At 45.1% G+C, this 14,787-nt stretch overlaps 3 protein-coding genes across 4 annotated transcripts; 1 reads left to right on the forward strand and 2 right to left on the reverse strand.

Moving 5' to 3' along the window:
- Positions 1-267: 267 nt before the first annotated feature.
- Positions 268-4,993, forward strand: LOC135503399 (uncharacterized). The gene is made up of 4 exons (XM_064796959.1): positions 268-966; positions 1,371-2,836; positions 3,458-3,698; positions 3,954-4,993. Exons 1-4 carry the CDS (start codon positions 268-270, stop codon positions 4,401-4,403), a joined length of 2,856 nt encoding a protein of 951 aa, XP_064653029.1. The 3' UTR covers positions 4,404-4,993.
- LOC135503033 (neo-calmodulin-like) lies at positions 4,987-11,997 on the reverse strand. 2 transcript variants are annotated; one of them, XM_064796297.1, is made up of 6 exons: positions 11,751-11,997; positions 10,775-10,970; positions 6,932-6,962; positions 6,324-6,467; positions 5,446-5,694; positions 4,987-5,172 (listed from the first exon to the last, which is right to left on the reverse strand). In XM_064796297.1, the coding sequence occupies exons 2-6, from the start codon at positions 10,949-10,951 to the stop codon at positions 5,132-5,134; spliced, it is 642 nt and encodes a 213-aa protein (XP_064652367.1). In that variant the 5' UTR covers positions 10,952-10,970; positions 11,751-11,997; the 3' UTR covers positions 4,987-5,131. The 2 variants fall into 2 exon arrangements, with proteins under 2 accessions (XP_064652367.1, XP_064652368.1); XM_064796298.1 differs by having other exon boundaries at positions 5,084-5,172; positions 11,846-11,997.
- Positions 11,998-12,479: 482 nt separating this feature from the next.
- Positions 12,480-14,499, reverse strand: LOC135503104 (uncharacterized). The gene is made up of 2 exons (XM_064796442.1): positions 13,269-14,499; positions 12,480-13,047 (listed from the first exon to the last, which is right to left on the reverse strand). Exons 1-2 carry the CDS (start codon positions 14,382-14,384, stop codon positions 12,814-12,816), a joined length of 1,350 nt encoding a protein of 449 aa, XP_064652512.1. The 5' UTR covers positions 14,385-14,499; the 3' UTR covers positions 12,480-12,813.
- Between the last annotated feature and the right edge of the window lie 288 nt (positions 14,500-14,787).

A 14,787-nucleotide genomic window follows, 5' to 3' on the forward strand; every position in this document is an offset into this window, starting at 1 on the left:
TCGATGTCAGATTCTTTGTTCTCTTGTATGTTTGTAGGCCTATGCTTGTTCAGCGTAATCATTGTAATCCAATGTGACTCTGTGTAGGGAAATCAATCACATGACATACAGTTTTTATATTCAGTAGACGATGAAGATAGTTCTTCCATTTTGCTTTATTGTAATTGTAACTCAAAAAAGGTTTTCGAAGGGTAAGCAAAATTCCATCCACAATCCGCTCCGTAAATTCGAAGAGTCTACCACACCGAACCTTCTCATTCGACCAATATGGCTGACAGGCGACCATCGTTAAAATTTCAGATCAGCGGGAACATTTCACCAAGTTTACTTCCAGATCTCAAAGATGCCGTGGAACGATTTCATTCATATAAGACAACACTTTTGGAATGCTACCATGGTGTCACCGAGATGTTAAACAGATTTTATGAAGTACTCGATGAAACTGACCCAGTGACGATCAAGATCAAAAACGAAATCGAAACTGAGCTGATGCCAGTCACCTTCCTCAAACGGGACCCTATCATCCTAATCAGCGGACAGGTCAACAGTGGAAAGTCATCCCTCATCAACGAAATTCTCGAAACCTCTTTGGTTCCCGTGGAAAGTACACCTTGTACCTCAAGGATTGTCAAGATCAAGTACAGCGAGGAGGGTTTCTACCAGATTTTCGACAAGGACGGCAAGGCGAAGAGCGAAAAAAGGCCATTTGGGCGGAAGAAGGAAAGGAAATCTTTGAGGAACGAAATCAAGCTACGTTCGGATGATTGTGTCGACCCTGAGTTTGGTTCAAAAGAAACCGTCGTAATCGGTGTGAAATCAGATATCCTAAAGCCCGGGATCCAGATAGTGGATACGCCAGGAATGAGTGAGAACGAGACACTAGACAAGATCGTCCAGGAGTGCCTAGATGGCATCCTACAAATTCTCATCTATGTGATCGATGCCAACCCAGAATTGACAGAAATGGTAAGTTTTTCACTGATTGTTATTTGCAATCACCTCGTTATCTTTAGAGACTTTGGAACGCCCTCCGTGGGTAAGTTCCAGCAGGCCAAGTATGAGGAGTATGTTATCACCGAGCTAGTATTTAAGGTCCTCAAGGGTTTTCAACTGTAATGACAAAAAGTGGAGACATGATTCAGCTAGTGTGTTGGTTTACTTTGGTGCCTACTGTGTCCATACTATATCCATGCTGAACTTCCAGCGGTATTGCCTCCGTAGCTTCCGACGTGCGTTGTCTGGGAGCTGAAAAATGTTGATACATTAAGGGTCAAGACGACTGTGTCCAGCTGTGGAAGTCTTCTTTACAGCCTCAAAAAGGTATAACCGTAGAAAATCTATATCTAGTAGGTGAAGTTCTGTCATTTCAGGATGACAAGTTCTTGAATTACATCAAAGAAAAGGCTCCTCACATGAAGGTACTTTTCGTTTGCAACAAATGCGAGGAGAACGAAGACGTCGAATTGAAGGACCTGCCAACACCATCGGGGTCTGACAACGACGAGGATGAAGAGAGACCAAGGGGTGGGCCAAGTGATTATCTGGATCCCAGTGGTTACGACATCGCTGAAGTGCAGGATAGGCCTCCAAAAGGAGAAGGAGTCTTCCTAAAACTCAAAGACCGGGGACACCTACGGAGGGACGAAAACCTGACAACATGTGACCGCTTTTTCCGGATTTCTTGCACGGCTATCCGAAGTGTACGGCATGGTAAAGGTGGTATTATTGAAGAGGAGTTTGTACACGACTTCCAGAGATTTATCACTCATACCATTGGCCATTTTCAAGACTGTGTCAAGGAACATTTGTATAACACTGCTAATACTTTGTACGCGTTGGCAACCCGCGCCTTCGATTTCTTCGTGTCAGATAGGATGCAGATAGCACCAGCCCTGTGCAGCTTGGAACAAAAGATAAAAGCAACAAAGCTTAAAGAGAAAGTTACTGTTGATAAAATAATGGGTTACATTGCGAATCAAAAAGACAATTTGCACGAATCCATTCGAAGAGTTATTGATGGGAAAAAAGAGCAAATCATTGAGGAAAGCGAAAAACTAGATCTCAAAATATGTACTTCTCAGAAATGGACAATTGACACCATAAGGACGTGCAGGAAGCAACTCACTAGATTTCTATTCGAGAAGCTCAGTGAGGTAGTGAAATCGACTGGAGCCGTCAATGAAATACTTGATACTCTCAAGGAAAAAGTGACTGCTAAAATCCGTGAACTGTACGATGACTGTAGAAAACTAGGTGGTCTTGGAGATATTCAGACACAACTCGAGTCATGCTACAACGTCGTCATTCTATTCCCGGCAACCAAGTCGAACCGTCTTCTGAAGTTGACTATCCTTACTCGCATCGGGTTAACGGTCAACCAGTTTTTCCTAAGCCTATCAGCTCCAAAAGATGAACGTATATGCGACTGGAAAAGGAACACGACTCGGAAGCTTTTGGATGGTGTTGTCACTGAGGAACTAGGGGAAGAAATATGTCGACAACTTGCAGGTCAATTTGAAGCAGCGCATGGTAGATTTCTGCAGATCATAGAACTGATTGAACTGTTCCGTCAGAGACAAAATCGTGACTATAAGAACCGCATTGCAAACGTTCCCTTGCCACATTTATCTCGTACAACCTGCACACTTCAAGCAATCAGTTCAGAAATTGTATACGGGGACAATCAGGTTGTAATCTCAGACTTGATCAACAAAGTGTCCAGCCGTAGTGACGTATTTCGATGCTGGTACCGAGGTGAGATGGCTGCTGCGAGACGAGTTAGAGGATCAGATGTTATTCAACATAACAATTTTGCCGCGCAAATTAATTATACCAGGTATGTATGGCACGTCGATGGGAGTAATTCAATACGTTTATGAAATTTTGATTACTTTATGTGAGGCGTTACATGTATGTTCCGTCAGTGGCAAAATTTATGTTGTTGAGAAGTCTCATAACCAAAAAGCGGTTAACACTGCTGGCTGCCACGCAATATAGGGCCCGGGTTTGCGTATCCCGGACATGTATTTCTGGAACCGGCGTGGCTTTCAAGGAAGCCACAATTCCTGGCTCTTCAACAGGTTTGAGGTTCAATAGTAATGATCGGAGGGTGTGTCAGATGAGACTAGAAGCCGTGGTCCCTTGTACCCGAGTGTCTACGCCTATGTACAGGGCAATTGCAAGTGAAGATCCCACACAGGTGCACGACAGTACCCTGTAGTGGACTCCATATCTCCGGCTAAAATCCACCAGTGTTACGACGCCGGCGATGATGATGCTGATGATGATTAACAATATGCAAAACACGTCTTCTGAATTTGGCGGCAGGTAATATTAGTACCAGTGAACATAAATTTGGTTAATCCTGAATGGTTTATGTTTCGCTGGCACCTGGGTGAAAGCCAAGTTTTCTTCGCAGTCACACTATAACTGTGGCATAACTGTAATACTTCTTCAGGTTACTCCAATCGTTGAATCACCAGAGTATCCAGCAGATCCTAGATATCTACCGAGACAAGATGGGTATATTGTTCGCCATAGTACCATATATCGAAAACAACCTCTTCCACATGTTATGCCAGACAGTCAACCTACCACTCCGAGACCGTCTGCACATCGCCTACCAGATTGTTCAAACGTGCGGGTTTGTCGCTTCGAATGGTTTCGTGGTGCAAGATCTACGGCCCAACAACGTGATGGTAGGTCCAACTCCTCTCGACACTCAGCATTTTGCCTTTAGTGCGAACGATTTCTGTCAATCATTTCAAATGTCATGCATTCATGAGAAGTCATAACCTACGGCGGGCTTATCCGAAACGCGGTAAAATTTGATCTGCTTCAGAAAACCCCGTTCTCTAAGTAAATGCTGTCCTACTAATCATGATGTAACCCATTCTTTCCATGAAATTAAAATTCATTCGCGTTTAATTTTTTAATCTTTCTCGTGTTTATAGATGAATAACAACATTCCAGTGTTGAACACTCTAAAACCTCTGTCGATGGCATTGGACACGCCCTATCCACCACCAGACGGCATGCCCCCATTCCATTTCTCGCCGGCTCTGCTTGGAGGACGTAAGGGCTGCTGTAAGAATGTCACATACGGCTGTGTTCTGCTTATCTGGTGGCTTGCAATGGGAAAGTTCGTTCGACCCAGGTTTGCCATCACCACCGACTTCCAGGCTATCAAGGCTGTCATCACGAAAAACTTTCAGCTGGTGCGCATGGATATAAACTACGAGTTCGCTAGATCGACTGCTCGCCGGAATGCGACAGGGGTCGATGCTGAGATACTGGACGACGTGCAGAAATTGTTAGATATCAACATCGACAGGCACTCGAAAAATCTGATGGATATTCATGTACTCCAAAGCGAAATGGAGCGAATTCTGATGGTCAAATAAAAAGCCGTAACGGTCAGCCAGGTCATCTTCTCCATTGGACACGTCATACGGTTGGCCGCCCGATCGGCTGGGCAAAGGGGATGAGTGCGGTGTCCCCCTTTGGTGATTCTACGTGGAGGATGAACCACCTCGTTTTCTGGTCAGAGAATCAACAGCCTCGGGACTCGTGTCAGTGAAGGAAAGGAGGAGCATGCCGGGCGTCTGTGTCACAGCGTTGTCAATGACGCCTGGGAAAGGTATCGGTTTAAACAGATACATGTATTTTCTTTATTTCAACCAAAACTAATGGATACATAGATACGTTTTATTTACAGAGACACTTTTATAAACACCGATGAACACTGTCTTTTCATTATTGTACTAGTCCCGAATATGCCGACGGTACGGTTTGCGCAAACCGTACCATCGTCATATCCGGGACGTTCCGAAGTGTCGTATACCGCGGTCTGCTACGGGAGTGATGTGGCTAAATGGGGTATACTTTATACAGTCAAGCATGCATTGTCGGTTTTCCGGACTTTCACGAGTGCTGCCGAGTACAGGCGAAGATGACCCCGAATGCTCCACGTTATAGGAGTATACACAGCTGCGTGAAGATACCAGAATTTTAGCGATCAATCAGCCTGGAATTAACTGACCAGGAACCAGGAACGTCACTTTAGAATGGAAGTCAGTACTGGCAGGGAGAATATACTTCGATGTGCTTGGAGAACGATGTTAATGTCGCGTTACGCCTTCTCCATTACCCCGCAAAGTATTTTCGAAAACTCTGAAAAATAAATAAATGAAACGTCACCACGGGTGTTTACAATGCATTCCGAATCGAAGTAGAACAATCTTACTAAAATCCGTTGACTCTTTTCCGATTTGTGAAAAAGATGAGAGCAACGTCGTGGTTATTAAATTTTTACACTCCTTAGCCAGTGGTAATTCATGTGTGTTATGAAAGCCACCTCGGGGAGTGTATCCGGTGTTCCAACGGCCACGACGAGACACGTTTTACATAAAACAGGGATCGAGAATATAAAAAGGTGAAACGAACCTTTGTAATCAATCTGTCCATCGCCGTCCATGTCAGCCTCTCGAACCATTGCCTCCAATTCTTTTGTTGTCAGCGCCTCCCCAAGCGTCGTCATAATGTCCCGTAACTCTGTCAAACTAATAAACCCATTATTGTCTTTATCAAACATTTTGAACGCCTGCACGATGTCGTCTTCTGTCAGTTTTGAATCCTTCGCTTTTTGACGCGCCATCATGTCCAGGAACTCCGGGAACTCTATCGTACCGTTACCTGAAAAACAGGAGAGGCAACACCGATGATGACGTCATCACAACACACCATGACTTGAAATAGGCTCCGATCCTCTTGTAGTGGGACGGGCCAGGTCGGTTTGACTTGAAAGTTACTCAATATAGTTTGAACCAATAGGGAAGCGCTTCAAACCTGACATCATTTCCCTTTATCCTGTCCCGGTGTGCAAGGTATAGTAGTCCTAGGGCTGATAGTCCGTGTAACAATAGCCCGCATTGCTAAATGTTTTGGTTAGGGTTAGCGGTACAATAGATCATGCTGCTTAATTGGTCAAATACAATGCTACCGGACTATGACTCCAGGGGGACTATATCCGCTGTCACACCGGGTCTGATCCTCCAGCCACGCCACACGTGAACAGTTAGGCTAACGGGCTTGTATAGATATGTAATTCGGACCGGGATTTGGACGGGACATCGTTCATCGTGTCATATCGTCTCATGCCACGTCATTTGTAACAACTCGCCACAGCAAGCCTTGTCAAAGTCTATTGACATTTACTGCCATATTTTCAAAGATTTTTATAGCATTTCGCAATTTAAAGAATCGACCTCCATCGAATATCTAGAAAACCGGCCATACCATTTGGACAATGCCCACATACCCACCGTCTTTGTCTACTTCCTGTATCATGGCTGCCAGTTCTTGCTCGGAAGGATTCATGTTGAGTGACCGCAGCACTGTGCCGATCTCGGTCGCAGTGATCGTTCCGTCATTGTTCTTGTCGAAAAAGGAGAAGTGTTCTTTGTATTCTGAAACACGATTGTGACGTAATTTGAGCGGGAATCATGGGCAAATTCGATGACCGGCCAATCTGCCATTGGCGACGCTGGGGAACGATTCGCATTGTAGCGATTTTTCGCAACTCCCCCGAAACGCTAACGCGAACGCCTATCCCATTGCTCGACATCGTGATCAGGAGGTCGAACAATGGGATAGGCGTTCGCGTTGGGGGATTTGCGAAAACTCCCTTCAGCGGCAGATGATGACTGCAGGCATCAAGTAGCGCGAATAATGCACTTGTCATTATTTTAGTGAACGTTTAATACGTTCATCGAATGACGTTAACGATGGCCGTTTACTCCGCTTGATGTCCGTCACTGTCTTTTTTCGATGCGGCGGTATCACTGTACCATAAAAACTATATGGGGGAACATAGGTACCGGGGAACATAGGTACCGGGGAACATAGGGATGACCCCGTCTTCTCATCTTACCTTTGATCTCTTTCTCCGACATCTTTTCAACCTGGAACAAAAAAAGAAACACAGATTAGGTAAGCTAAAGTCCGGTTTCGCAACCCCAGTGAAGAACGAACTACGAACTACGATAGTTTGTCGTGTCATCAAGTCCCGAGTTACAGGGACAATTTGGGCGTGGGATTTACCTGACCAGGAGGATAATACCCCTTATGGCATTACTTCTACGAAGATTTTCCGAGACACGAACACGTCCGTGTCCAGACTATTGTTTGAAAAGGTCAGAAGGGTGAGTTGACTTTCTGTGCAAGGTATTAATTGCCCGCCCGGAATCAATATCGCGAAAAAGGAGCGGAATCGGTCGATAGCAAGTCGATTGAACCTCTCAGTGACCAGATTCACTGATCGAAAAGTAGGTTGAATAAAACGAAACGGGGGCAAATCAGAAATACGACACCTTATGCGTCCAAGCTCATTAGCTTTGTTTATCAAGGATGGAAATAGATTAATTCTGTAATTCACAGATGGACTAATTGAGACTACTATCGACATTCTCGTGATTACCGCGGGGATTACCGCCATACAGCCAACAAACAGTCGGCCACCTATTACGAATACGAGCATGATGAAAACCGAATATTGCTATGATGGACACGCCGACTCATTCAACCCTGTTATGACAAACCAAGACCTCCCTATTGGTCAAAGACCCGAATACCAGCAAAGGACAGGAGAAGTCAATGAAAGTGTTGAAGTTTCTACCCGAGATTTCCTCGACCGCTGGCTGTGTGATATCCCCCCTGGCCATTCCCTACAGGTCCTTTATCACTGGTGGCAGCGATTAAACTTAAGAAGAACTACATGAAGAATACGACAAACATAATGTGGAAAAAAAGAAGAAGCGCTATAGTTTGGGCGATCCAAGATAGAGCGGTTGTTTAATTAATATGAAAACGAAAGGCCACGCCGGAATATGTACTTACCATATGAACTGATCTGTTCCAAAATTGCTTCTGAACAAATATGAAAACTGTTTTTATTATCACCAATTCTTGGCGTCACGCACTCAAAGCCATTATCGGTTACCATGGAAACTAGAGGGAATATGTGACTGTGGCTGCTGATTGGTTCTGTTAATGATTCGTTAAGTTGTTCATTTCCTGACGCAATCAATTGTAAAGAAGACTATTATAGCCAGGACCGTCATGGGCCAGAATAAGGTACGTGAAGTCACCGACAGGTGTCACTGCTATCTCACCGTCCATCGGCACAATGCCGGCGAGCTGATCGGACTGGCGTTCCAGCTTGCCGAGCAGGCCTGTCTTCGCAAAGGAGGAAGATGCGAAAGCATTCTGTAGTTAAATTCAATATGTCTGGCATTCAGTCTCAACAGGGTGTTGGAGTTCTGAATTTCATCTCAACCTCGCTCACAGTAGCTTTCCTACAGTGATCTGCCCTTCGGATTTGTAAAATGAGATATCAGATCTTTATGTCACGCACGCTACGACAACATGTCCTCACTGAGAGTTAATTACAGTTGCGTCGGGAGGGGGCTGCAGTTAATTATGGCTGTGCGCCCGGACTTGTTGCACGCGTGGCCTAGGAGATGAGAAGACGGCGGCAAATAACTCTTATTAACGACCCCAGCGGCATCGGGACGTGACACATTCAGAGTGAGTGTTAATTGTTACTTGCGCCGAGTCTGTCAATTTCTGGCGCTTTACGAGACGATCCCATTGTTACTTAATCCACCATTGCGGCTTCAGGTCCGCCCGGCACGTGACTGACAATGGATGAGGCACCTTGACCACCGCCAATCTACTAATTTTCAATTTCGTATCCATGCGCATCTCCTTGCCTGCACACGCGTAGCGCTATTTCAAATAGATCTTAAAGATCCTATTTTGCGCAGGTTTCGCTCTTGCCAAACTCTCTCCAAAATTCCAACAAAACAAGACAAGATCAAACTTACCATTTTGTCAAATCCGTTCTATAGCCTACACCTTGGAAGACAATCTACCGCTTGTATACCATTAGGCCTAGCCAAGCCACTAATCGTTGGCATGCGTCCTTTCTTTGGCTTCGTCAATAATGTCTTTCTATGTGGTCCTTCGTGTGTGGGATTACTGCAAGATTAGTCCTTGATATACATACATACAACGGATTTTGTTTTGATTCCTGGGGGAAGGCCACGCGACGGTCGATAATCCAGGCGAAGGCAGTGTGACGTTCTTCACAAGATCTATAGACGTCATTAGCAAGATGCGATGACGTTCTTAGATTTCTTCCTTGATGTAACTCAATAGCTCTGGTTACGCCAGGTGAATTACGATTAATTTTAACTTAATTTTTGTTTGTTCCCGGAGAATGTCACGCAACGGTTGACAAGATCGCTTCTACCAGCATTTATGATCCAGGCGCCGCGTATCAAGGTGGCGGTTGGGGTCTGGACGTCATCCTGCTCACGACGACCAACGGATTTTCGATGTATGTATCGCCATGGTTGGCCTTAATCGCATCCAAAGATCACGTAGATTTAGGCAAACGGCAAGCCAACGGCCCTAGAATTTGCCTGAAAGCGTATGGTTTACGAGTTTCCTTGAGAAGATTCAATGTGTCCGAAACAGCGTGCCAACGGCTCCGGAATTGCCAAACATCTAGATTTCAAAATTATTTGTGGGAGGGCTCCCCCTTTAACGGTGTACCAGCAACACATCACGGCGATCACTCCTGAACAAAATCCTCGATCTGCCCCCGTGATCCATGGTGTGGCATCACCATTGAGCAGGTAGGCAGATTTGATTGACGACCACGAGGTCTCTAAATGGACAAGATTGCAAATACCGTCATTACCTTTTCCGGTAGTCTTCCTTTTAGCTTAGCAACTGGTCCTAGCAACGGAACAACAGTGTCTGTGATAACCACAATTTTGAGATAATTGGCTAAAGCACAGACGGAGTCTGAGTATACCCGCCTGCATCTCAGGTAGCTTCTTGGCATGGAAATAATGACAAGCGGGATTGTAAACACAGTGTTGAAGGACCGACGTTCGAAATTCATACAACATCAACGCCCGCCGATCACCTCTAGGTCGTGGATTCGACTCCCTGTCCGGTGCACGTCCCAACGTGATGTAATAGGGAAGGCATCTTTTTTATGTAAATACATGCACGCAAGATCTGCTGAGTACCATAAAGTGGCAAAAGGGAGCCCAGGAGGGTTTTTTCCGATTCATTGGCAACTGCTGTACAAGAAGATAAGGGGAAACTATCAACGACACAAATATCTTTTTCACAGACGATGCTGTTTCCATGACAACACAGTTATCAATCAATTCGATCTGCAGGTATGTTAATTAGAAAGGGGTTGCGATTCTATATTGGAAACAGCGTCACGCACTTCTTTTTATCTCAGAAACGGGTCAATAGTGACCTTGCTTTTGAAGAAAATCACGGAAATGGAAGAAAAACCCGGAAACTAAAGAAACCTTCGCCTTCTGAGGATCAGGTTGTAGAAGGGCGTTTAGTGCACGAGATCGTATAGAGCTTATATAATGCGACTGGGGGAAAAGAGTTAACTTTAGACTCTTCCACGAGTTGTTTTTGCCATTCAATCAAAACATTGAACCCAAAAATGATGTACCCATGATCACGGGGATTAGTCCAAAATTCGGTGATCTGGTCACAACATTGATTTGTTTGCATAGCAGTGTAGCATCGTTTAGACCACCTGCCGGGACAACCGGGAGTGAGGGAACACCGGGAACGAGCGTTCCAACTATTTCTGTGGCCACTACAGTCGCTCCGAGTTAACCTAATTCATGAATTTCGTCGACAACACAAAATCTGCAACTCCACTTACCAAAGATGAAACGCTGTACTGCAATTCGTCAATGTTTATATGTCGGGTTAAGATGGCGCCAGGACCGCCATTTTGAAGTAAATTGTTCATCGAGTTCCGCGCATGCACAAGGTCCCGGATGTCGGTGATTTTGTTCTTCCGCATGAAGTGCAAGATTGTGTCCAGTTTGTTCCCCATCTTGAGCGAATGACGTCTGCTGCAAACAATCGTAAACAAGTGACTCTTCTTTGCACAAGGTGTGCCCTGACCAAAATTGTACACATTCATAAATATATTTTGCCGAATACCAAAAAGTAGTGTTGAGTTGTTTTCCAACTTGAATTGGTATGAGAAAATACCTTTCTTTTCATATAATAAATATTTGCCCCAAAACGCCTACAACGTGTTTTTATTGTGTTGCAGTTGGCGCCATGCATGAGCCAATGCATCACACTGTGCACTGAGTGCATTGCAGTCTATTGGTGAGGCAAAAACCCAATAATGCACTGCATTGTATAATGCATTGGAGATAAGGTGTAGATATCTCGAGTCATTGGCCTATCGCTCTTGATATTGTCTCAAGACTACTTCCCTTGATCCCAACCCTTGGTCATCGTTCCCCGCTGCTCGCGATCGAAGACCCTTACTGGCACTAATTGCAAATTACGAAGGTGAACCCGCCGTGTTCTCATTCACTAACAGACGGACACGATATGCTCATCACCACCATGAGGTACACTAATCAGCGCACAGACGAATGAAGATCCAGAATCTATCAAAAAGTCGATCACCCAATCAATCGATTAAAACGCTAACCTAACTGACAACACTCATCAAATGATAAAAGACGACGACGACGATTTTAAGGATGGTGATGATCCCATCAAACTTGCCAATTTATAATCATTAAATAATACGACTATAGTTAGGTTATACACACACCTCACATCAAAAGGATATTTTGCTCACACTGAAGTTTACAGAAGTACCTACTCACCTACTTGTGACGTTGAATCATCAACACGAAAGACGATAAAATAAGACGCCGGGGTATTTGGCCACAGGCGTAACAGCCAAAGCTCGTCAACAAACCTCGAAGAGTTTTTCTCAAAGCCAAACCGGAGCGGTGTTCCTCTTCCAAGAGGCTTGATCGGAGGCGGCCGGCCTTCTACTTGGCAACTGTAAGGGAGGCTTGGGTCAGACTGATTTTCAATCTTATTGACCTGTTTACGCAGGCGATAAGTGCGTGCGCAGTCTCTTTCGCTTCAGCGACATTCTCAAAGCAGATCGAAGGAAAGTCTCCCTTCCAACACAGATTGTCATTTCGCCGTGAGGTCCCGTATGTGGCACAGGCGCGAGATGATGGCCGAATCAAGAGGTCAATTAGTGATCGCTCGGTCCGCACAAAATCAACACAGGAACACTCATATAACCCTGGACATAAACGAGTGATACGTGTTTGTGTACTATTTTTCAGGTTATGAACAATATCAGTTATTTTGGGGCTGCTCGATCGCTATCGCGATTCTGGTATCTTCAAGCACCTGTGATCTACTTCAAGCACCTGTGAGAAGGCGGAACAAAATGGCGGCCTATGTTGGCAGTCACATAACGGCGAAGTTAGGTGACTGCGCAGGAGTCTGCGACAAAATCAAATTTTTGCGTTCCAGTGAAAATATATATCAAAAGGTTTTTCATTTCTACACATGCTCAAAAACCGTTTTTAGTAAGAATACATATACATGTGCATGTGTCAAGAACCAATAAAAACCAAGAATGTGAAAGTGCATCATTACTACAGCTTTAATTTCTAAGAGTGTACTGCCGCCTGCCGGTAATAAAGTTACTCATTGAGGACGTCTGTCAAGATAATCAGACTTCTGGCCCGAAAATAACACGAAGACATCTCTGTGTTAATGATCGTGTTCTTCAAATGAAAGATTTATGAGCGCTTGCATCATAACCAGGATGGCAACTTATCGTCAGTTAACGTCCCCTCCAATGGGGTATAGTGACTCAAAAGAAGGGGCAGGCCCATATAGCGGTGCAGAGGTAATCGATCATAATCTTGGAGACACCGTGGCGTCAGTGATCGTCCCCTCCAAAGGATGCTGCCTCGAAAGCAGGGGTAGACCCAACGCGCTACAGAGGTCATCGATCTGCGAGATGGTAGCAGGCATGGCAGACTCGACCGGAAGTACGTTATCGTGATCCACAGCGTGCCTCTTGCTCATGCATTCTGGGATCCCGTTTATGTGCGCGTCTTCCTCCATTGCTTTAAGCATTTCCGGTACCTGAAAAAACACACAATATGGCTTTGAGCAGGCATTTAAATCAGTTATCATAAATTCGGTAGTAATGATACTCTCCGGAACCTTCCCTGTGCTCCTGAAGTGGAAAAAAAGGCTGCCGCCCTGCCCCAATCGTTTTCTCTTCAGAATTCTTGAACATCGGGATAGAAAACCATGGCGGGGGCAACTTTCCCTCGGAACTACCCCTTTGCATGCTTCATTACCTGATATCTGTGCTTTGCCAATCCAATGTGGTCCAAGATCTTCTCAAGTGCCATCTTAGGTTCTGTTCGGATGTCCTCATATTTGACACCTCTTACCCCGACGCCATTTTTAAACTGTGATTGGTAGGCTTCGAACTGGATCGCAGTGTGGATGCAGATGGTCTGATACATCGTGAAGTTTGGAAGGTAACCTTTCAGCCGTTGGTACATCTTGTCGCCATAGTAATCTCGGAGCCTCTGCTCTCGCGGCAGACGGAGGAGCTGGGCGAACAGGGGCCATCTTTGGGCAAAGTTCATCGATTTGAAATTGACGATCTGACTGTATAATAAAGCTTTCGAACGGTTCAGCGGCAATGCATTGCGGTACGAAAAGAACTGGTGGAATTTCGGAAACGTTTCCTTGATCAAGGGTGCCAATTCCAAAGAATCGGGGAAACTCATTTTCATTGCTATAAGCGACGCTGGATCTTTGCATATCAGACGAAACGTATTCCGGAAAACGCGTTTGAATTCGTCATCGGAATACTTCCCCCTGTCGGAAATCAACTGGCTATCTGAGCCGGCCTCCGATATGCTTATGGCCCTCTTCTCTCCGTGAAATGTCGTGAGAATCTGCATCAGCAGGGTGGAGCCACTGCGAGCAACAAAATGCAGGAAGACCACGGTCTTCTCGTCTGGGTCACCGATGACGTCAGCAAGTTTGTTGAAAGATGAAATGGGCATCCGGATAATTCTAACTGCCGCCTCGTGTTGCCTTATATATAACAATGGTGTCTTCTTGCAGTTGTACAACTCTACGTCTTCGGGCACCTCAACAAAAACAGCCTCGGAGGGTGTAACGGCATACAAGGAAATTGTCTTCTTCCTCACAACATCAGGGTGTTCAAATCCCACGTGGGTTGCTATGTAATCCTGGGTAGAGTTTCGCCAGAAACGATCGGGTTTGAACCGCCAAGAAATCTTCATCACGTGTGCCGACATTTCGTAGGCTGCGCCATTCCAGATAGTGTCCAGCATACCTGCAGTTCCATTCAAACGCCATCCCATCCACTGGAAGAATCCGAATATGAACCTCCACCACTGAAAGAGGGCGTGCATACAGTATCTCCACAACATGTTTCTAAAGCCAAGAAATGGAATAATTTAGTAAAATTGATTCAATGTGTGATACTGAAATGTGTAAATATGTTATCAACTTTATTACAACATGTTTCAAGCGATTGGAAGCCACCATGCATGCATACATCGCCGTGGTAGAGATAAGAGACAATAAGGATCCCTCAATCCTCAATGTATGATAAATTCGAAACTTCAATATCGTGATCACATATGTTACACAGCGGCGGGCAGCCGGTGTCACGGTTGGAACAGCCGGTGTAGAAGTTTAAAATGTCCTAGGATAAAATGTCCGGGAACAAAGGATTCTATTATGCGCTTCAATCTCTGAGCTCTTGACGGTCAGGGTCTCTATAGAACCATATTGCAGAATACAATAGGGCCGGACACTTTTTCCAGGGGG

The sequence above is a fragment of the Lineus longissimus genome, chromosome 19, assembly GCF_910592395.1.
Source record: "Lineus longissimus chromosome 19, tnLinLong1.2, whole genome shotgun sequence".
In the NCBI taxonomy this organism is placed as follows: domain Eukaryota; kingdom Metazoa; phylum Nemertea; class Pilidiophora; order Heteronemertea; family Lineidae; genus Lineus; species Lineus longissimus.